The following is a 23,875-nucleotide window of genomic DNA, read 5'->3' on the forward strand; positions in this document are numbered from 1 at the left end:
CAAAGGTTACTGGTAGAGAGGGTTTGCATCTCCATGGCAACTACACACACACACACACACGCACACACGCACAGGAATAGTCTCGACAGAGCGTAAGAGGAAGTAGAAGCATAACTCTGTTTTCTCGTGAGCTCACTGTGCATGACGACGCCACTGACTTTCACTTTCGGGGCCCTTTGTGATTTCCGACCAATTAGGACGCTGTGGTGCAGAGGCCAAAGGAGACCTGTTACTACACCAGCTCCCAGTTTGTCCTCCTGCATGTTATCGTCTCTGGCAGCCGGGAGATGAACACAGTCATGGTGGAAAATAACTGGAACAAATGGAGGGATACATTGGATGAAGAGGGCTGGTGAACACACACACACACACACACACACAGACACACACACCTCATACCTCCTAGCAGTACCCTCTGTGCCTTTTCCCTCCCTCATCGACCAGAGCTATTGATGAACTGAACGTTAGAAGGCTGAGTCAATAAACAAGAGGAAAAGCTTTTTGAGGAGCGAGCGAAAGGAAGGAGTGTATCTACAAGCACTCCATCTCCTCTCTTCTCCATTTGTGCATCGTACACATGTGTGTGTGTGTGTGTGTTAGTCTGTTGTGTGCATGCATTCATGCACAGTGTCTACCTGCACATTTCCCCTGCCTCTCTCTCCTCCTCCCTCTGAAGTGACTCTGTCCGTGCGCTGTCTCTTCCCCTCTCCTCATGTCGTCTCTCGTCCTCGCTGCAGACTCACAGAGCTGGCTCGTTAATGTTTAATGCTCACTCAGGAAGCAGACATGCTCGGTGAGGCTCGCACACACACACACACACACAGGGACACACACAGGGACACACACACACCCCTCCTACATCCCCCTAGCGACGCCGTCCTCATTACCAGCCTGAGATTTAACCTTTCACCCCTGGACCAGATGGCTGATGTTTTCATACTGGAGGGAGAAGAAATGAAGCACATTGCACAGCATCACAGGAGGAGGAGGAGGAGGAGGAGGAGAAGGAGGAGGCGGAGGAGGAGGAGGAGGAGGAGGAGGAGGAGGAGGAGGAGGAGGAGGAGGAGGAGGAGGAGGAGGAGGAGGAGGAGGACGAGAGTGTTGAAGGATGATGGAGGTGTTTGTCTATCAACAGGGGATCAGATGGAGCATTTGCTGAATCAGACCCGGCTGCTGTGCATTTGTATTGCGCGTCAAGAAATGAGGTTCCCAGGAAAGCAATGGGGATATAACATTACCTGGAAATATGGATTTCTGCTAATGAGAGAAACTGCTGCTTGATGAAAGTTTGGTCGATTTTCTGAGCGCCGTGTGCAAAAGAAACCTCGTGTCAGAAATGAGTCAATTAAACAAAAAGTGCGTGGCTGGATTTGAACTTTTGTTTTAAGTGTGAACGTGACCTCACACACTCGTTTCTTTGGTGTCAGACTTTGCCGACCTTGGGAACTGTGACAGAATCCAGATCAAGCTGCAGGTCGGCGCCACTCAGCACATCAAAAGGTTCCTGAAATCACAGTGTGGACGAGAGGCGACCTCCAAACAGGACTGAGACTAAGCAGGCGGCGACGAGTGAGAGGTGGCATTCTGTGTGTGTGTGTGTGAAAGATTGAGAGATAGAGAGAGAAAGAGAGACAGATAAAGAGAGGGGGTAAAAGTAGAGGGCAGTTCACAGCGCTGTGTAAGTGCCTGACCACGTGTTCATGAGGAGCTATTGGAATGACAATGGCACACTCAGGTGGTGGAGTCTGTGATAAGGGAATGTGCATTCTGGTGGTGTGTGTGTGTTTATATAGAGGTGGTGCTGCCTTCATGTACTGTCGGAAATCTTACACCTTTATACAGAGTATAAGTTTTTATTAATTAATATGTTTGCCTTTTAAAACGAATCTGAGCCCTTTTATATCTTCATATGCTCCATATGAAAGCAGAGACTGTATATAAAGATGGACGATATTACAGCGACCCAAAAGTGAAGCCACATTATCTCATAAAGGCTGAAGTATAGGTCATAAACCCGGCCTCCTCCATGTTAATTGATGGGAAACAGGCCAAAAGATTAGACAAAAACAACTGAATGAATTATATGGACTAGGTGGAGGATCAGAGAATAATTATTTCTCTAACTTTGTGGCAGATCTGGATTATTTGATGCTGTAGAAATGGGATGAGATGTCATACAGTCATGTGTAAACTGGATGTTGTTACCGCATGTTCATCCCCCTGATCACCACCCCGGAGTCTCAAGAGTTTTTACGGACGCTGTAAGAGACAGAAAGAGATACTGCTGAGTTGACCTAATTCACTCTCTTGGAGAATTAAAAAACAAAATGGCATGTGCAGTACGTTCCACCGTTTTCCTTTTCTTCACTCAGGTCCACTTGTACCAAAATGTAGCCGTCTGATTTCTCTTTTTCTTGTTAATGCAATGGCAGCAGATGTGTGGCCGGCAGTACTTATCAAGTCGCCCCCGTACCAGAGGTGACAGCCCTCCAGACAGCTTCTGCCAACAACACTCCATGTGTTCATTTCCCTGCCTCTCTCTCTCCCTCCCTCTCTCCCTCTCTGCCTCCTTCACACACTCTCACCATCCTCTTTCTCCTCCTCCTCCTCTTCTCCACCCTCCAACACACAGACATATACACGTTGAGGGCTACACAGCGGGAGAGAACAGCAGAGTGATGGAAACACTGTGGGGGAAAAAAAGATTACTTTTCCATTTTGCAACTTGCCCCGTGCCTGCTCTTCATTCTGTGCAGCCTGTCGAGGAGAGAGAGAGGGCAGCGGGCGCTCGGAGAGTCTGATGGTGTGTGTCATGACTCAGTGTGGTCCTGCAGGAGAAGGGCTGCAGCTCTGCTTACGTTAGAAAGACACAACCGCAATATCTGTTCAGTATGACTTTGGATGAGGGGCTCGGCCTGGAGATGCATGTGAAGGCAGTGTGTGTTGGAGTGTGTGTGGTTGTGTGTGTGTTTGTGTGTGTGTCCTCCTTTCTCTTTAATCACAGAGCGAGTGGAGCAGAACCGAGCGGAGGGTTGATTCTGGGGCCTTTCTGCAGGCTGGCACTGCTGCCGTCTGAATACCCGCCTGTAACCAGCTCCTGATGTTTCTCCGTCTCAGCGCAGACGATGGATTACTGCGAGTATCTCTTCATCTCGCTGTAATCGTCTCCTCTCACATTACCACTAGGGGCCCACCTGAATTCAGACATATGGAGCTGGATTAAAACCACACAGGGCTGTGCATATAAAGTGACTTGTCTGCCGGGCTCCTCATGCACACAATGAATGCAGTGACTCACTCAGCCTCTTTTTCCTTTTTCCTTTTTAAACCTTCTTTCCCTCCTTATTCTCCTTTTCTTCATTTATCCTTCCTGCCACTTGTTTATTTTCTCTCACACTCCTGATTCCATTGTTTGAACGAACCCGTCTTCCCTCTGTTCTTTCTCCTCTTTTTCCTCCTCCTCAGCTATTTCGTTTGTCTTCACCGTCTGTCTTTCATTACAGCGTTAATGATGTCAGGTCATCTGGTTCACATATCCACTGATATAGGATCAGGACCTATACAAAACAGGTAAATAGAGAGGCAAGTACATATGAAATCGTTTATATAGGAAAAAGCACTCTCCTACAGTTTCATCAGATTCTACACTTTGAAGAAAATACCTTATATTGGTCCAGATTCTCATTATTTTCTTCTTGGGTCGTGACTCTCCCATCTCTTCTCTCTCTCCAACAACAAGGAGCATTTTCTCCGATTTAACTTTTATTCACTGTTCTTTTGTTTATTGTGCATCAATCTCACAAGAGCTGAGTTTTAAAGTGAAGAATCACTCTTTGCAATCGCCCTCTGAACCTGACAAAGCCCTTTTTATCAGAAAGAAGAATAACAGGCCTGTAATCTTAAATGGGTGTGTGCTGAACTCTGCTGGTCGAATGTGGGACTGCTCCATCAGGTGAAAAGGTGAGAAGTGAGATTCTTCCTATTAAAATGAATCAGGGTCAATTTAACTGCATCTCAAATAGTTCCATACTCTCTGATACATACGTTAGAAAATAGATTTAGACTTTGTCATGTGTCACAGCAGTTTCAGTCAGAATTCATCCTGGTTCCTATGACACATGTATGTTTGTGATGTGCTGAGCTCACTGCAAAGGGATTTGAACCCTGAAGCAGCTGCAGCATCTTGTGTCATGTTTTAAAACAATTCTAAGAGATTTACAGTCATACTGTATTAATGCTACGAGATCTAATTAGGCCCCGCCCCCGGCTACTTCCTGATCTGACTTAAGATTAATCCTGTGCAGAGTTTCCTACTCACAGTTTTAATGTGATTTGGTCATGGACGTTGTTTTTTATCTGATGGTACTACTGAAACTGTCCTTAAGAGGAAGGTTGTTTATACTGAAACTAAAGCTGATACTTCAACTCAAATTCGTTTTACCCTACTGATATCTGTTACCAGGTTTTTGTAAAATGGTAAATCAAATACATTCATGTTTCTAATATATTTATATTTAGTACAAAAGTTTAAACTATCAGCTACAACTTCTGAATTTTTGATCAAATATTTTTTCCCTTATAACCGTTGTTTGGTTACAGAATTGGTTAATATATCATTAATAATTTATTAAATCAAGCTTTCCACCTTTCACGTTTTGCAATAATGTTAATTGTCGATGGAAGTTGTTGATGGAAATCGTTGCAAAAAATATGATAAAAATAACAAAATGTCATCTTATACCCAGTTCATTTTGCAGCACATAAAAGGCTTTTTAATAGCATCGTTAAAGTGGAACCTGTAGTAGATATTTGCAGTTGGGAATATAAGCCTGAGGTAGGCGCTACAAGCTTGTTTACCCAATTTCAATACAATATAAAAGTTACATACAGTGAATTAGCATTAATAGATATATTTCACACAATTTACTACACTAGTATCTATATGCATCAATTGTTATTTGCTCGAGTATTAAAGCAGTAAGTGTCTCTTTAGACCGGCTGATTTGACAAATTATAGAAAAATAACATTAACAGATGAACGCAAAACTTATTAAAAGTCACAATAATCATGCTGCAGAGACTGAGGAGGATCAAAGACCTATTCTCCATATGTCACATCTTTCAGAATCATATCATCATGTCTGAGTTTCACATTATTTCTAAACTGTAAGAGATTTGAAATAAAACACAACATTATGACATTCAGTCTTGATAATAATAATAATAATAACATGACAAAATATCGTTTTCCTGCCATTACTGGATTCCTAACACGGACATGAAACCAGACCCACCACTACATCAAATCACACAGGCCACACTGGTGCAGCCACAATGACTGACCTGTAGGTTTGTAACTAGTCAACACATTCCTGTAGTGAGTAAACAAGCGGTAGCGGCTGCATGTGTGGGGGGGGGGCACCGAAACCTGCAGCTGTTGTACAGGCAGCTCCAGGGAGTCTGGAATGTAGTAAAGCAGGACAGCAAGTCTGAGACATGCATCAGAAGTTCTTACGCTGTGGGAGTGGGTGACTGGTTTGGAGGAGAAATATCAGGAGGGCTAAATGGGAATCATGCTGCAACGTCCACATTTAAAATGTTATGACAACTGGGCAGCTGCAACGAGGACCACCCACAGGAAAGGACGTTTAAAAATATGATCTCTGCATCGTCTTAACTTTGTCTCCTGTACTTAAACTGAGCTCAATTGAAGATCAATATGAGATTTATACTTTTTTCTCATACTTCTTAAATTTAGTTGCTGAGAAATAGCGCCTTGCCTGGAGCCTTAAAAATAATCTATATTTGTCTCAAGTAAGGAGATTGTTGAGATAAAATTAAGATCCACAAGAAAGGACTATTTCATCAATAGGGGAAAACTATCTCCATTAGTTTAACTGTAAATAAATAAATAATTCCACTTAATAAGGTTTTCCGTTAAGATAAAGGTCCAGTTTCTAAGATTTAGGTGAAAGGGATCTATTGGCAGAAATTGAATATAAAATAATCCTAGTGATGTTTTACTAGTCTGTTTCATCTAAATTGTACGATTTGTTGTTTTCTTTACCCTAGAATGGGTCCTTTATATTTAAATACTTTGTATCTGTATTTTTAGAGAGGAGCTGGTTCTCTCTACAAAAGCCACCATGTTTTTTACAGTAGTCCAAACTAGACAAACTAAACTCCTTTCGAGTTTTTATGACAACTGAAACCAAAGGTTCTCCTTCATGTTTGGAAGAGGGGGGTGAGGTGAGGGGTACTCAGCTGCAATATTCAACTTCACCACTAGATGTCACTACATTCTGTACACTGAACACTTTAAGCATTTTGCTGTTTCAACAAGAGGCTCATAAAATACACTGAACAGCCCCAACATGACAGAGGACCTACCAAGTAATACGGGGGTGACGGGTGTTCCTCTTCTGTGGAAATGGCCTTGGTGAGCCTGAGGTGTTCTCTGACTCTTCACCTTTGCTCCAAACCACCCACTCGTGTTAATATTCACTTCAACAGTCAGTGGTTTGTGGCTGATCTGTGTAACTGGGAGATGAGAAGTGCGACCTCTGGCGCACCGGAGTACCAGTGAGGTGGTGCTGCCTTCATGTACTGTCGGAAATCTTACACCTTTGTACAGAGTATAATAAACGAGCAAAAAGTAAAGTATAGATCTTGCTGGAAAAATGAAGTTTTTATTTATAATATGTTCGCCTTTCAGAACGAATCTGAGCCCTTTTATATCTTCATATGCTACATATGAAAGCAGAGACTGTATATTAAGATGGACGATATGACATCGACCCAAAAGTGAAGCCACATTATCTTCTAAAGGCCGAAGTATAGGTCATAAACCCAGCCTCCTCCATAATAACCGAAGGGACACAGGCGTGAAACATGGCTGATTTATCAAATTTGTTGAATATATTGTCTACAATACTGAGATAGATTATTTGTAGCTATATGATACGTTTATAGAAATATAACAATTGTGATGTATCTCATTCACGGTGCATCGTGTCATTAATAAATGTGTTGATGTATAAATCTGTAGTTGAATTGTAGCTTTTAGTTGTGGGGAAGGAAATACTCAACTTTACTTAAGAAAAAGTACAAATGAATAGACATAGAAATGTACTCAGGTAAAAGTATGATATGAACTTTTCTACTTGAGCAAAGGTAAGTACATAATCGCTTTTGAATAGAATTAAAGTATTCAAAGTAAACGTACCTCAAGCTATTCCCTTATTGATTACTTTTAAAGATATGAATGTAATATGGACTTTAAAAAAACTATTTAACAGTGGAGTAGAAAGTACAGATATTTGCTGATATATGTAGTGGAGTAAGAATGAAAGGAAAAGGTAAATAAATCTACAGATACATGAAAATACAAACACTAAGTGCCACCACTGATGAGGTGCAACGCTGACAGAGTGAGTATTTACGTGCGGCCCGTGAAGGCACCGTGAGCTCTCATATTTTAGGAGGGCTGATGTCACTTGAAAACTTCTCCCTCACTCAGGAGTCTGTGCGGCGGCTTCCCTCCTCTCCTCCTCCCGGTCGATCCTCCGTGTCTGTCCCGGAGCCCGGTACCGAACTCCCGGAGCGGAACCCCGAACCGAACACCAGCGACCACTTCTCCTCCAGAGGCCGGAGCAGGAGGACCTTTCCCCCGCAGAAAGCCCGGGACCAGAGCCTCTGACTGAGGGCTCCGGCGGAGGAATCTTTTTTACTTTTTCCAAAACTACAAACCAGAATAAAAAAAGACTCAAAATGAACCGGAGCTTTAACAAGTCGCAGCCGCTGCGGAGCGCGGACTGCAACGCGGTGGAAGTGAAGAGCAAGGTGAGTGTGGAGCGAGGACGTGTGTAGACCTGGAACCACAGAAAGAGTTCACATGGTCCCGTTAGTGACTGGGAGCTGTGGGAACCAGTCCGCAGCCATGCGCACGTTTTAGTGGGGAAAACGGCCTTTTTTAGAACCGTATGAATCGGAACCTGAACGCACCACGATGTGGATCATTAGCACAGATTGTTTCCTTCAGACTCTGAAGAAAAGATTCCACTGATTTGTTTTGCTGAGCCAAACTGGTTGGACGTAGTTCAAGAACAAACCAGTTTGATCCACTATATGTTTCCATAGGAATGTTTTTATCTACTATATATTACTATAGGAAGGTTTTATCTACTCTTTTACTATAGGACGGTTTTTATATCGTATACGTTACTATAATTAGGTTTTATCTACTATATGTTACTATAAGAAGGTTTTATCTACTATATGTTACTATAAGAAGGTTTTTATCTACTATATGTTACAATAAGAATGGTTTTATCTACTATATGTTACTATAGGAAGTTTTTTTATCTACTATATGTCACTATAATTAGGTTTTTATCTAGTATGTGTTTCCATAAGAAGGTTTTGATCTACTATATGTTACTATAGGAAGTTTGTATCTACTATATGTTACTATAATTAGATGTATCCATATTTTCCAATAAGAAGGTTTTTATCTACCATATGTTACTATAAGAAAGTTGTATCAACTATATGTCACTATAAGAAGGTTGTTATCTACTATATGTTCCAATAAGGTTTTTATCTACTCTATGTTACTATAATTAGATGTATCCATATGTTCCAATAATATGTTTCTATCTAAGTTCAAATAAGACGATTTTATCTTAATTGTGTGTTTGTATCAATAGCTCGCACACTCTGGTGTTTCAGTGCCACATAGTTTCAGCCTTACCCGTTGTTGTGTGTTATTTGTGACACACTGTGTAACAGCTGTACAAATCAACTTAACCAGCCACTAACTCACTGCTTATTTACCAATTTCCGCCTGGTGCAACGCAGACCACAAACATACAAGATGTACGGAATGTGACACATCACATGATTCTTCTCAGACCAGATTGAAATATAACACACGTTAGAATCCCAGTAAGGGTCTTAAGGTGTTTAGTCTGCAGGCTAAGAACAGGGATTTTGAATAGTTTGTTGTGTTGCTGGTGTACGTGGGTACAGGGTAAATACAGACATCACACCATCAAATCCTGACCGAGAACTTCTTATACCAACTTTTATTACTCTACAGTGTTTTATTGCATATTGCAATAATTAGTAATGCTTTATTTTCCAGCCAGAATATCTTTCATACGTGTGTCTGCACATACGTGAAAGGATGATCCCCTGAGTCACAGGTTAAATGCCAAATTGAGTGTTGCAAGATGGTGATTCATTCGGTCCACAGGTCCTTTTCCCTTTGAGTTCTGGCTGCCTGGTTTCAGTGTAGCTGTGGGTCAGTGACCTGGAGGATACACAGATATACACACTGGTGTTTGGTGAGAGGGCATGTGCTCCAGGATGATCATAAATCCCACAGGATCATCTGTTTTAGTTTTTTGGGTGTTTTGAGGCAGGGTCGGTTTCATGTTTGTTACACAGAAACAGGAGTGGTCACTTTTAGAGCTACCAGAGGTTGTTTGTGGGTGGGTCCCTCACGCCGGGAGGTGCGTGGTGAGACCGGCAGGTTTAACAGCATCATCACCGCTGCTGAGCTGACTCACTTGTCCTAGAACGTCACAAGTTTCCCTTTTTAGATCAGATACTGTACAACTCATCACTCTTAATAACATTTTGTTCTGTTTTTTTCTGGTTCAGCTTGTTTGTGTTGTGAACTGGAGGCAGTTTTATCCTTGCTTCATTCTCAGGGAGAATTCTGGTAGAGAAGACAAGTTGAGAAGATTTGAAACGAAGCGAGAATCCATTGAATAAAATAAAATCTTACATAGAAAGTAGCTCTACCAGTGTTTAGTCTCTGTAAAGCAACATTTGATCAGTTTTTTTAATCTTTTATCAGTATCTTGTACTGATAACAACAACTGTTTAAAATTTCATGTATTCTTTCTTCTTGAACTTTAGTTGTTTCAGATGATGTGATGAAGTTTGAATAAAGTTGTAACTTCGATTAATCCCTCGAGTCATTTTAAAGCAAAAAATAGTGAAAAAAAAGTGTAAATATTTATCATCTATGATTCCTGATTGAATTTTGGGACTACGATTGAGATATTTAAAGACATATTGTTGACTCTAAACCACATCATTTATAAATTAAGAAAATATTAGGTTAGATAATAGGGAAATTGAACATTCATTGCAGTTGTACTGAGAGTTTACTCCTTTGTGCATAGCTGTCAAAATTGATCTTTCATGGTCTATCAAGACTCCAGCTATCAACCTCAGTTATTAGCATTTGTTAAATCAGATTATTCCGACCTGTTTGTCTGGCGCATGTTACGTGTCTGGTTCTCACCGGTTCACGTTTGGTTTTCTCAGGGGAAACCGTTCCAGTGATAAGCTTATCAGGGTCAACACCGGAGGTGTGTGGCTGTCTGTCCCGGAGCCCCGGCCAGGAGCTGGTTTCACTCACTTGAAGCTCTTATCAGAGACAGGGCTAGAGTGCAGGGATGCCGAGGGGGCTGGGATTTCTTTTTCCTTCACTCCTTTTTCCCTGATATGGATTTTTTGCTAGATTTTCAAATACTTTTTTTGTGGTTCACTTCTCAGATCTTGTGTATTATTTAAGGTTTCATCGTCTAAAAGCCCAGGAATGAGTTTGTGATGTCTTTCAGGCGCGTTGTCCCTGATATGCAAGGACAAAGCCAATCCTGAAGTCAGTTATCCTTCCATTTTTCTCCAGTTTGTCAGAGTGTAGCGTCTCCCTGGCATGTTTCAACCTGTTGACATCACTAGGCTCTGATTGGCCAGGACGCCCGGTCACGTTTTGTGATGATGTAGGCTTAGGTTTGGGTTGAGTTTTGGAGCCCATGATTAATCCGTCCCCTGTTCAGACTTGCTCGTACCCCGGGGCCATGTTCTGCCCATGAAAACAGATTGTACCGACTGATCACCGCCTACAGTGGCAAGAAAAGAGAACGTTCAGATTCACAGCAGCAGCCAAGTGTAGCAATAAAGCAGATTATTATTTGGGAAATCATTTCGAAACTTGATAAAGTGTACCGTAAACTGTTAACGGGGGATGAGTCATGGAAGGTTTCACTTTCTGAAACGTTAAGTACACTTGTCGAACAAAGACAAACCAGTTTGTCTGCATCTTCCGGAACTGTCTTCGAACATAGAGTTTTATAAGGTGGAATCTAGGTTGGTGCCACTCTTGCATATATATGCCTCCATTGGCCACAGTAACTCTGCCTGGCTTCCCCCTAGTCTCCTGACATGCCCCCCCCCCCCTCTTAAACTGATGTGTCATCGTCTAATTACGGAGCTGCTGAATGTATCCCCTGCTCTTATTCTCACCACAGAGGAAGAACTTTGGTATTGACATTCACACTGCTGCGTTATTGTTTGAGAACAAAAATCATCGCTGCTACGGATATGCCTGGCGTCCACACAGCCACGAAGTTTTTAGATTTTTCGAGATGTTTAGAAAAGGTGACGTAGACACTCACAAGCACTTGCTGATTGGGTCTTTTCGCCGATGCTCCGATCACATGACCCTCTTCTAGCATAAAACAACCGGCCTTACCCTTGGAGACCAGTGTAGAACACAACATGGATGTATCAGTTACTAGCTTTGCTGACCCTGTTGTCATTGACACATGCCAAATTTAACCTGCACAACAATTGTTAGCAAAAGGTACAACTGCTTAGATGTAGGAGACGAGCTATTACTCGAGCAATCTGCGACAATTCCTGTGTCCAGCGGAACGCTCTCGCCTTCCTGTTTACACTCGCATGCGCATGCCCAGGGTACATGAGAGGTCAGGTGATTTTCAGGCCTGTTGGCTTGTGTTGACAGATTGTTTGATACAAAAACAAATATGGATACATCCTCGGTCTGGCTTCCCCCTGGTCTCCTAACATGCCCCCCCCCCCCTCTTGTGCCATCTTCTAATTACCGAGCTGCTGAATGTATCCCCCGCTCTTCTTCTCGCCACACAGGAAGTAAACTCTCCCTTCTGCTACTCTGTCAGCATTTTTCACTCCCTCTCTTTTCCCCTCCCTCACATCCTCTCCTCTCCTCTGACGTCAGCGTCCCCCCCGCTCTGAGCCCATGATTACAGTAACAAGCAGCACCTCAGTCTACAAATTACCACTGTGATTCCGACGCCGGTGCTACAGCGATTGTGTGTTTGTGCGGTTTCATTAAGCTGCACTTTTTGTGCCTCGGCCGTATATCTCTCTCTCTCTCCTTCCCTCCCTCTCTCTCACGTCCACGCTTGTCTATGACTCACACCATGACCCCACCGTGACCTTCAGCCGCGCTCTCATTGGTGGTTCGGTGACCTCGCCGGGAAAAGCTGTGGCTCAATTGTTAAGTCTGGGCTCTTGTGTGCGTAAATGACGGGTGGGAGGAAGAGCTGCCCAGCCACTGTCATTTGTATGTGCTGAGACAGCTTACTCATCTACCTGTATTGTTCCATTGTACAGCAACATAATTGTCCCGCTGCTCAAAGCTCCGAGTGACGTGCGGCTGTAATTTGTTTTCGCACTGATATGATCTTGATGTGCAGTCAGTGTAAGACACGGCTCGGGGGCTGGATCCACCCAGATCCGGATGCATCTCATCTCCTGATCAGTTCGTGGATGATGGACAGTTAAACTACAGTCACACTCAGATTTCAGACATATTGGGAAATTCTAGTTTGTGATTGACCCAGAGGTAGATGAACCTGTGATGGGACAGACATAAAATCATTGAATCTACATTTAGCCAAAATATTATGATTTCACCCATGGGAGCAATCAACAAAGTAGTGCATTGGTATTTTTACACTGACTCATTCACTGAGTGCTGTTCAACAACATTGTTAAGAATTTCTAATATCGTGCAATTTCAGATAAGCGATAATCTCTCAGCAACGACCCAAAAACAGAGACCAAACTTTTCTGGATGTCCAATTTGGAAATATAGTGGGGGTTTTTTTGCCATTCAACTTAAACTGTTATAGTCACTCTTATAATGCTGTAATTTTTGACATGACCAAATCAGCATGGAAAATTGTGATGATTTGTCATGGAAAAAAACCCTTATCCACTTTCTTGGATTGATACAAGATTGATAAAACTCATGTCTGTAAATAAATACGAAACAAATGCTGCATCCATTCACACAATGTTAGCCGAATGAGAGGAAGAAGAAGAAGAAAACGCCCCTTATTCTGACTTGGGAGTGTTCACATATTGTTTGAAGGTGGTAAGCCATATGCTAACCTTGTATTCACCCAAGGCAAACAACCTAAAATAGATGCTTTTGTTGTGTTGCATATTTTTAGCAGCTTGTTGCCAAGTGAAACCAGATACAAACGGTGTGTAATGTAGCGCTTTTAAAATTAGCTGAATCAATTCTATTGATGTAAGTTTCAATGACAGTTTTATTATTGACATGTCTGTAGTTCTTACTAAGTTTAGGACATTGTTTGTGTCATGATATCTCTGACCCTGACATGTTTTAGCTGAGTCTAGGAGTGTAATGCATCTTGCTTTGTTGCTCACCAACTACTTCCCCTGTGCCATTTTCTACATAAGGTCATGGCCACAATTGTGACAGAGCTCAGAGGATTTCCACCCTGTTCTTTTTATGTATGCCAGTCAGATGCTTCAGATAAATGCATGTTGGACATCCTCGCTTCCTTTTCCTGTTTGGCCGTCGCACTGACTGTCCCTTTTTTTTAATGTGCCTTGTCTTTTGATCTTTTTTCTCTACTCAGTATGGGGCAGAGTTCCGCCGCTTTGCGGTTGACCGGGTCAAGCCCGGCAAGTTTGAGGAGTTCTACAAACTTATTCTGCACATTCACCGCATCGCCAACATGGAGGTGATGATCGGCTACGCGGACATCCACGGAGACCTGCTGCCGATCAACAACGACGACAACTTCTGCAAGGCGGTGTCGACGGCTCACCCGCTGCTCAGGATCTTCATCCAGAGACAAGGTATGTCGTTTGAAAAATGGCTTCCTTTAGCTTGTTCTTTATAGCCCAGCAGAAATCAAGCTTACTGAGTAAAATATATGCTTTTCCTCCATCAAAATCGTCTTAAAATTCATTGTGATCTTAAATAAACACTGGATGGATTCTTGTTTTCAAATATCCTGCGACTGGTAAACCTTTGAAACAATCATCTATTGAATTAGCTGCGTCTTGGGCTGCAGTTATTGTGCTGACTCAAATTAAGTTTCCCCGCAGAATATTTCCTCATCCAATTATGTCTGTCTTCCCGCTATGGGAATTTGAGGCCTTTTTGTTTACTTCATGCGAAGCTGTGTTTGTGTGTGTGTGTGTATCTGTATGTGTGTTTTGTGTTTCCTGCCCCCTTATTGGCTGAATCCGTCTCAGTCTGTGTCTGTCTGCCTGGCCTAAGTCCTGCGTCTTATCCAGAGGAAGGGCTCGCTGCAGGCAGATGAACACACAACCCCTCACACACACACACACCCCCACAAAAATATACACACGCAAGCGCACACACACAAGTCGGTGCCGCGGCAGACCCATAGAAATCAGGTCATTGAGCAAAGCCTGTATCCCGGCATACCAGACATTACAGCGAGACAAAAGATCTGTATGAAAGGAGAGACTCCTCACTGAGCTCCCTCCGTTTGTGTGTGTTTGTGTGTGTGTATTTGTTCAGAGACGACACCAGGGTACGCTGAATGGCAATCGAGTCCCAAGTCCCTCTCTGTCTCTCCGTCTCTCCCGCATTGATCCCAGCTCTGGAGTGGGTCTTGACTGCCTGCCAGCGAGCATGCAAATTAATCTATCGCCATTCACTTCTATTCATACCCTCAATCCTACGTGGAATGTCCTTGCTCGGTCTTGTAATGAACATGTACACTCCAGGGTATTGTTTAAATTGTCGTGCGGCAGGTTAGGATACAAAAGCGAGCCACGGAGAGATAATTATCGTGTTGCAGTTTTCTTGCAAGCGATAAGATTTGAATATTCAAGAAGAGGCCCCACCAGACGTCTTTAATGTGTGATTTGTTGTCTTGCAAGAGTATGGCTGGAGATGAAGTAACTCATTGTTTGTTGCTGATGAGTTCTGATTTATTAACACGCTTTTTGGATAGTGTAGCTGTTTTTACACAAATTAACAGAAATCGTCTAAGTGCAAAACAGACCTGTCAGATGTTCTGTGCATTAAAGACTACTTGTCTACTGCCTTTCAAGATCTTTACCCTCTCCCCATACTCTTAGCTATTTTTAAGAAGGGTAGCTTTGACATTTTAGTCTTTACTTACGTTTCTTTGCATAGCATCCCCTCGTCAAATGTTGAGCATGGGACTAAGTCTCCAACAACAACTCGTGTTATGATCTTAATTTGCAGACAACAACACACTAATGGAACTGCTGCTTGAAATAGAAATTCTATTATACCTCCCCAGTTGTACAACTGTCACTAATGTTTTTAACTGGCATGACTTGTAGATAATGTCCTAGCAGCTCAAACAACCCATTACGCCACCCGTCTCTTTTCTGTCCAGTCATGCTAGACATCATTATCATCCCAATAGGGAATCTCTGTTTGACATGTGGTGTATAACAAGCATATGTTTGTCATGTTCTCTTAAATCCCATTCTCACTTTCTGCCTTGCTTCAAAATCCCATTAAACACCGGAGAAGGATGGAGTGATCCTTGTTGGAGGACAGATTAGGTTGGACTAAGGGACTTATTTTGTGCTGTTGTGGTCTAAACACAGCGCTGACATGGTGATGTGATTCAGGGGAATGTGCACTGTTGTGACTGATGCTGCAGCAGTATGAGCATCTTAAGCCTCACTGCTGTCTATTGTTAGGAGCTAGACAAAAAGGTTTGTGTGTGTGTGGATGACAGTGGGAGTACCTCACGTCTCAGAAGAGCTCTCCCTGCACCGCGTGGTACATGTAGGAGAAAGTGCTTGTGTGTGTGATAATGTCTGTATCAGTCAGTACCAGCCTGTTAGCACAGGTCATCAGTGAGCGAGCAGACCACCCCGGATAAAAAGAAAAGGCTTCACACACACATTTAAAGACACTGTGACTCACCCCTCACTCATAGCAGGGACTCTGTGGAACTCAAACTGGACTGGACTGGCCTTTCATATGCATATGTGTGCAAGAAGGGGAAAAAAAACACATTTAATTGGACGGCTCCCATTACAACTCGGCCAACAAAGTTTATACGTCTCCTTCTATCTGTGGTTGGAGGCAAGGAAATCAAAAGATCTCGAATGGACAAAGACGTTTCAGTGTTGGCCGCTACATGGAACAAAATGTTCAAAACTCCCAAGTTTCTGGATACATTGTTGGAGATAGATCTTTTTAAAGGCTCTGGGTAGAGTAAAAGATCAAAAACAAAGGGAGGGGAAAGGAGGGGTCTCAAGGACAAACCGGAGTGGGATAAAGTTCAAGAGGGCGGCAGAAAAAGTACCTAAAAGGTTTGCTCCCTTATCTCTACTGGGTCCGCTGGCTTATACCTTTTAAGTTTTTGTAGTTCATTTCTCAGTAAGATAGCATATCCTCTCTATCCCAACAAGTGTCTGGCTTTGTGTGTCTGTGTGTGTGTGTGCTCAAAGAGTATCATGACATGTGTGTCTCTTTTATCTACCCGACACCCACCTTCCGGGTTTTTGTGTCCATTGTTGGTTAGATCCCTTGCACACGTGCGGCATTTGTGTGGCGACACAATGATGACACCTGATGTCACCCCCTGTGGGCAAAGCTGGCAGGTTGTGTAATGGTGACCTCCACCTGCAGAATAGAGGTTTTAAACTCTGTGGTTTATTCCCATACACAGCACTTATGATCACACACGACTCCTTAGTCAGAGCAAAGGGAAGTTGAAGTAGAGCAGCTGTGTTGTTTTTTAGGTTGAACCAGGAAATTCACTCACATTTTTGAAACTGTTGGTTTTGATCTTACCGCAACAATGTCTGTGTCCTTTCGGAATATACTGCTCCTTGTCTTTTTGTTATTCCTGGTTGTGTCACAATCATATTTGAGGGTAATTTTACTACTTGATAAGAAATTGTTTGCTTTGATCATTAAACTTATAACATTAAATTTAAGAATGCATTTTGCACACAGACATGAAAGTAGCCAGATCTAGATAACTGAATTAGTGGCTTAATTGACGGATAAATCTCCTTAAAGTTACTAATTTAATAGAGCTGGAGTATTTTACTCCATTAGTGGTACACGTCATTTATCTAGATGTGCGAACAGTGGAAGGAATCCTTCACTCTTAAATAAATTACATAACTTGAGCTGTAAACACTCGTGTCTCTAAACAGAGAGAAAACATATTTTCACTGAGTCACTGAGCTGTGCAGGAATCAACATGTACAAAGTGTGACAATAACAGTGTTGTTTAGCAAGAGCCTGCTGCCTAAATAACATTAGGGGACGACACGTGCAGCATAAGTCTTTGTATGCATGTCAGTACTTGTCTGTACTTTTTGTATTACAGGGCAGGGTAAGAAGTTGAAAGTAAGATTTTTGTTGCATTGCTTCCACTGTTTCAAACCCTTCCACCTCTCGGTCTGGAGCGGCACTCCCAAAACTAAGAAATGGATTTGTCACTGCCGGAAAACTGTGGACTGCTGTCTTCACAGTCCCAAGTGAAGAACTTTAAGTACCTCAGGGCCTTGCTGTTGGAGCGGGAGATGGGCATGTGTGTTGGTGCAGCATTAAGCAGTTGTCAATTTGTCAATCTACGTTCCAACCCTCACCTGTGGTCATGAACTCTGGGTACTGACCAAAACAATGAGATTGCCAAGAGGCTGAAACGAGGTTGGTTGGACCCAGCCTTGGAGATGGGATGAGGGGTTTGCATATCCAAAGGGAGCTCAGAGTAGAACCGCTGCTCCTTCAAGTCGAATGGGGCCACTTATCAAGATGCCAGCTGGGCACCTTACATAAGAGTTTTAGTGGGCTCACCCAATTGGGAGAAGGCACAGGGGTAGACCGATCTGGCCTGGGAACATCGTGGGTTCCAGGAAAAAGCTGGAAAGCTTGGCCAGGGAGAAGGATGTCATGGAACACCTTGCTAGGCCGGCTGCATGTGCAACCCAATTTTTGATAAGCTGGTTGGATGGTTGGACCATAGCTTGTCGGTTAGGGTTTTGCATGAATGAAAAGAACATAGAAAGTCTATCTAGTGCTTTACAATACCTCTGTGAGCCATTCTGTATTCATATGTCAAAAACTGGTGAAATCGTTAAGGGGGGAGGGTAGTCACTGAACAGAGGGAAGTTTGGTCCTGGGACACTTCAACATTTCTCACACAATCAGGTGGGGGAGGGGTGAGCAAGAACTGTGGCGCATCAAAAGATTTGTGGTGAAAGAGGAGTTGGTGGAGCAGCTCTATGTGCGGAGGTGGACTCCTGGTCTGCTCGAATGTGGGATTGTAGTTTGTTTAGTCATGTTTGGTCGGCTGATGATAGACGGCAATATCTTTATCTCCATCGAGACGTCAGTTGGCGATAAGAGCTGCTGTGGCCGACTGAGCGGAGTGAAAATACTACACTGAAAATGTGTCAAAGGTTTATGGTGCGTTTATCTAGGAGAACTACTGTGAGAAGGAAGGCTCTTGTGCAGACTAATGCAAATTCCTTTCTAATGGCCCCTGATAGTAGTAAAAACATTAGATAGAATATATCTTATCTGCTTCCATGAATCTATTGTTTTGGACGAACATGGCCAGTGAATGAAGGCTGCTAAAAGGCTTGAAGGTTTCTGCAGCTGGCAAACTCTGCATATCCAAGCATGTCCTCTAAAATCCCACACTACAGCAATGATCTTGATGATAATTTTTAATGAACGTCTGTGTACACTTAAAGACAATCAAGGGTTCAAACAAGGACATGTGTGTTTGAATTTCATTAAAACTTTACCTGTAATTACATAAATGGTCGAGACGAACAGGTCTTCATCCAAGTGAAACACTGGCCTGTTTTCGCAGCGCAGTTTTTGGAGGGAAAAGTTGAGTTATTTTTGTAGACAGTGCCAGTGGCCTGCTCGCAGACTAAACTTTCAACAAAAAGAAGAGACCCCTGTTTGGCAAGGGGCTAAAAGTTTAAATAAATAGTGGAGGGCCAAGGTCGAGTCTGTATGGCTTCATATCTAGCTTGCTGAGTGCTGGGGTTTTTTTTGCAGCCCAGGCACAACCCAACTGCTCTCCACACCTGTGAAAACTCCAGGACCAGATATCAGCAGCAGCCAAACTAAAGAGAGATGTGGCACAGCAGAGAAAATACAAAATAAAAAAAACCTGAATGTTACAGCAGCAGCACCAGTGAAAGCTTAAAAGTGCAGACGTCCAGACCAGCGCTGTTTCTCAACAGCTTGGATCACACAGTTGCTTGGAGATCAAAGAAATGTTATTATTCTATTTCCATGGCTGCCTTCACTGTCTGCACTGAACGACTTTCCACACTTGGCTCTCCGGCTTTTTTCTTCTTGCTTCAGTTAAATCGTAAGTGTGTTGTTAACAGAGCAAAGCTTGTCGGACTGTGAACAGAGAGGTGTTATTTATCCTGAAAACTATTTAGAGAGTACAGCAGTAAAATAAATGCTGCGTGGTGGAATCATTTGCGCAAAAAGCTCATTAATAGTTTTAGGAAATTTTTACACCTGAATGGTTTCGAGCCAAGGTTCTACTGTGTTTACATTTGATCCTGAGAGTTTAGACTGAAATTGAATTACACTCTAGAAGAGCCTTCTATCTTTGTAGAAGAAGCTGTAGTTGGGGCTGTGTGGTGTGGACAGAGATGTCGGGGAACATGGCTTGACCTTACCCAGACCTGACCTGACCTGACATCTATGGAGTCACTCCGGCTAGAAGCAGCAGCTCTGGTCCACCATCAGCACCCCCACTCAACCTACTTACAAGTTTTCTCTGGAGTTCTGCATGGAATGTGGTTCTTAATGATTCCGTCTGTTGTTTAATGTTAAAATTAGAAACAGCCAGACAGTTGTAAAAGAGATAAAATAGGGCGGAGGGGAGAAATGGTTTGCCATCTGTGAAGCAGAAACTCTCCTGCCACGGCCAAATGCCTGAAACACTACAGTCCAAATTCTAACTGAGGAAAGTTAGTGAGGTTTGTTTGTCTGGTTTCATGGTTTTGCCGTACTTCATTCACCTTAATTTTCATAAACTCTTATTTCCTCTCTCAAAAGAATACAATTACAAGCAGACCTCTGATTCTTTTAGTTCTAATGTTGCTCTCTGCTCTTGATGATAAGCGTTGAGATTTACTTCTTAATCCACATTAACTCTGGAACATTGAGTTTCCTGTTATTTTTACATTTCTTATCATATTTTATTGTGTCGCAACTACAAAGGCTGAAAGTGTTTCCATATAGAAGCATAAAGCAGCCATTGTGCATTTTAGACCCGCAGGTCTTTGATGTGTTCTTCTCTCTGGATGAATCCTGTCAGCACATCTGGCCACTCTCACACCACAGGGCTTCTGAGAACACCTGGAGGTGTGTGTGTGTGTGTGTGTGTACTTATGTCCACATGCCTCATTCACTGGATGGGAGGATGGTGCAGCAGATGTGTCAACATGCCAGTGCTCAGTCATGGTAGCTGTAGGTGAAAGCTGTGACCACACTGATCCATGTTGAAAAATAAAAAGAGCCACTTCAATAATTAGCATTGTCTCTTTATCCCAACCAAATTACTGACATAGCCAGATGATTTGTGAGGTCGGGTGAAAAGATGCCACACCAACAGTTAACGTTTAAAGGTTGATTACATTTGGTCTAACATTATTCTGTTAATAACAGTGTTTGAGCTGTGATGTCAGAGGAATGGAGTCGCCATGTTCAAATGGTGAGTCTTGGACATAAACTACGCTTTTCCTCACACCAGCAGATCCTATTGCTTTGCTGTAGTGCGCTTGTGTAAGTCTCTTCACTGACCATCAGTTATTTAGAGGGAGTTTCAGTGTAGCCTGTTATTCCGAAGACTCCTTTATCTACCTTTTGTGCTTGGTTGCAAAGAGCCGCCTGAGGCCGTGCAACGATGGAGCTGGTTTAGTGAAATAGCTCGCTGTGATACAACCGGGCTTACACGCTACCTGCTGCTCCTCGAAGGAGACGGCAGCTGTTTTTTAAAAACCCATCTCCGACCCCCCACTTTTCTTTTTTTTGGTGCGCTTTTGTTGTCTTTATTTCATCTCAACCCGTCTGCACTCTCCCTTTCCCTGTAGACTGTGTTGAAAGTGCACAATTCCCTACAACGTCTACATCTGATCAGGTCGGTCTGCACTCAGGAATGCTGTTTTAGGTAGCTGCTCACTCTTTTGGCTTCAGAGCTCATGCATTGCTCAGTCATCAGGGGGCGAGGAAGAGAAAACCACGGCAGACAGTGGGGAGTCGGCCTGACGGTAAGGAAGACGGACGGGCACTGAGAAGGAGGAAAGGAAAGGGGGGGGGGTGAGTGGGCAGGTTGAGTCCCCCTCCATCCAGTGGTCTTGCTGTTATCCTCCTGTTGCAATCTGAGCCAACGGCAATCAGGAAGCAAGAGGGGAAGCCCGTGCAAGCAGAGGTGCCACAAGCCAAATGTCATGTACAGTGAGAGACAAAAAGCCTTTTACTGGAGCTTTGACGACGCATCTGGGTTACATTCAGGGGGCATCACCATGGGAAAATGCGCCGCCTTTGAAAATGCCTCATCTCAGGCCAGTGAGGTGTTTAAGGGCTAGTGAGTGTAGGAAATCTGTCCCCGTTTCTATCAGGGAAGGTTTCTGTGCCATAAAACCCTTTTTTTGAAGGTGCTGTGTGTGGGCTTCTCAATAAAACCTGCGTGTGGCCCTTTAGTCTGCTTGTCTTCAGACAATGCCAGCCTTAGTTAAAGTGTGATGAGATGCCAGGAGCAGGACAGAGCAGCAGCAGCCCTGTCCGGCGGGGAGTCGCCTCTGCCTGCGAAGACACACTGCAGACCAACTTGGTTGATGCCATTAATCATGTCAGCCGGCACAAAAAGGGGCGAAACTTGTGCATGAGTGCGCACGAGTCGACACCCATGCAGTGTTTGTGCACTGCAGTCTTCTGCTTAACCGTAACAAGCGCATCAATGCAGAGGATGCACACACAATTGCTGCTAACACGTGTTCGTATGCATCAAAAATCACAGCTGACGCACATGTTCATTCCTCTGTGTTCTTGAGGCCTACGAGAGGAGGTTCCTGTGTTTTAATTAAACCTTTGAGGGCTGTTGTGTTTGGCAAAACTACATTGGTGTTTGTGTTTCCTAAGTCCCTGCCTTCATTTTGGTTTACGACCCCACTTTGAACTGAGCAGCCGCTCCCCCACAATGAAGTTTCCAGACATGGCGGGACAGGAGTGTCTGTGTCGCGGGACTCCTCCGCTCTGTTTGTCACTGTTCATGAGCATTTTTTAGATCTCTGTTTTTGTATAAAACCCTACTCAACAAGTCTCCTTGGTGGGTTTAGATGATCACAAATTGTACAAATAAAGTGTTGGGTTCGTAGAAAATACATCTCCTAACAAAACTGCCAAAAAGATTTCTCCGGTGTTTGATGTGCACATTTCCTGAGGGTACATTTTCAGGGCTTCATATTGGTTAAAAAAAAAAAGAACAACAAACACATCTGCTCTCAATTCAGAAATGCCTCCGAATCTTGACATAACTTTTTGTTATGACTGCTCAGATTCGCAAAAAAACTCGGTGGCTGAAACTGACCTCACGCTGCATCTAAATGGGCCCAGGCTTTGGAAATTGTATGCTGGTTGTGATGAATATAGCCAGTCCTTCAGGGACAAACAAACAACTTCCTCAGCCTCCAGCAGCAGCAGCTCTGCAGCCACTCCTCAGCAGCGTGAACCTTCAAAGACAGAAAAACAAGTTTGAAATACTTCAGGGCCTTTATTTCTTTCTGCTGCTTTATGGCTGGAAATTGGAACGAGATCCTGTGACATGTGCGACCCAGACTTTCCAACTGTGTGTGTAGGTAGTTGATCCTTGTGTGTTTGTTTGGACGCTGTCACAAAAATAAGTAGCAGGGCTCGTTGGACTCCTGGTTTAACTTTGTAGGACAGCTGTTTATCAACACAATAGAAAACCAAAAATTATACAAAATTATTAGAAAAAAATGTTTGTAGCTATTTGTTTTATCTTGCTGAGATATAGATACAAGTTGATACCACACTTGAAAAACCAGCTTCTCTTGTCTTTTGTGCACATTGAACAAATGAGAGCCGTAGCGGTGCTGGTAGGTAGATTTCTGTTTTCCTATTGTTTCCAGCCTTGATGCTAAGCTAAATTGGAGCCTTGAATACTAGCTTCTCATTTGGCCCAAAGGTGACTTTCCCAAACTTTGAGTTATTCCTTTTAAAAGTAAGCGTAGAGCTATGGCGTGAGTTTTGATTGACCAGTTTTCTTGCTTTAGAAATATCTAAATCACCCGTTTATGGTTAATAACAGTTGAGGGATGGTTTTCCTTTAGCCAAGACTATAGTCCAGACAATGCTGAGACTGGTCGAATAAGGGAATGCAGTGGAAAATTCCCAGGCCACGTTTAGAACCGAGCCATGAGCCCAGTGAGGGGAAGAGGGTGTAGATTTGGGGTTAGAGGGAGCGCAGAGAATGGACGCTGGGTGGGTGTTAGTGGGTTTCTGAGGGAGGAGTCGCTGGTTTGTGCAGAGAAGGAATCGCCGTGAGACTGCTCACTGCAGTTCCTATTTAATTACAGCTGTACTTGAAGGACAAGGCCAGGCATGCTCTGCCCGAGCATCTGAAAACACACTAATTCATATATGCTAATGTGGTGAACAAGTTTGAGCAAAGGGTTTGTGTCCACTGAGGAAATCCAAGGTTTCCGCACTTCCTCAAAGCATACAGGG

At 43.2% G+C, this 23,875-nt stretch overlaps 1 protein-coding gene across 1 annotated transcript in view; it reads left to right on the plus strand.

Moving 5' to 3' along the window:
• Positions 1 to 7,497: 7,497 nt before the first annotated feature.
• The window catches only part of pard6gb (par-6 family cell polarity regulator gamma b), a 33,208-nt gene continuing 16,830 nt past the window's right edge, over positions 7,498 to 23,875 (plus strand). Inside the window, exons 1-2 of the mRNA XM_061092659.1 lie at positions 7,498 to 7,842; positions 13,737 to 13,959. Of these exons, the coding sequence (XP_060948642.1) occupies positions 7,771 to 7,842; positions 13,737 to 13,959 (295 nt within the window). The 5' untranslated portion in view covers positions 7,498 to 7,770. The remainder of the gene's footprint in view (positions 7,843 to 13,736; positions 13,960 to 23,875) is intronic.

This window comes from Limanda limanda, chromosome 19, assembly GCF_963576545.1.
Source record: "Limanda limanda chromosome 19, fLimLim1.1, whole genome shotgun sequence".
Classification (NCBI taxonomy): domain Eukaryota; kingdom Metazoa; phylum Chordata; class Actinopteri; order Pleuronectiformes; family Pleuronectidae; genus Limanda; species Limanda limanda.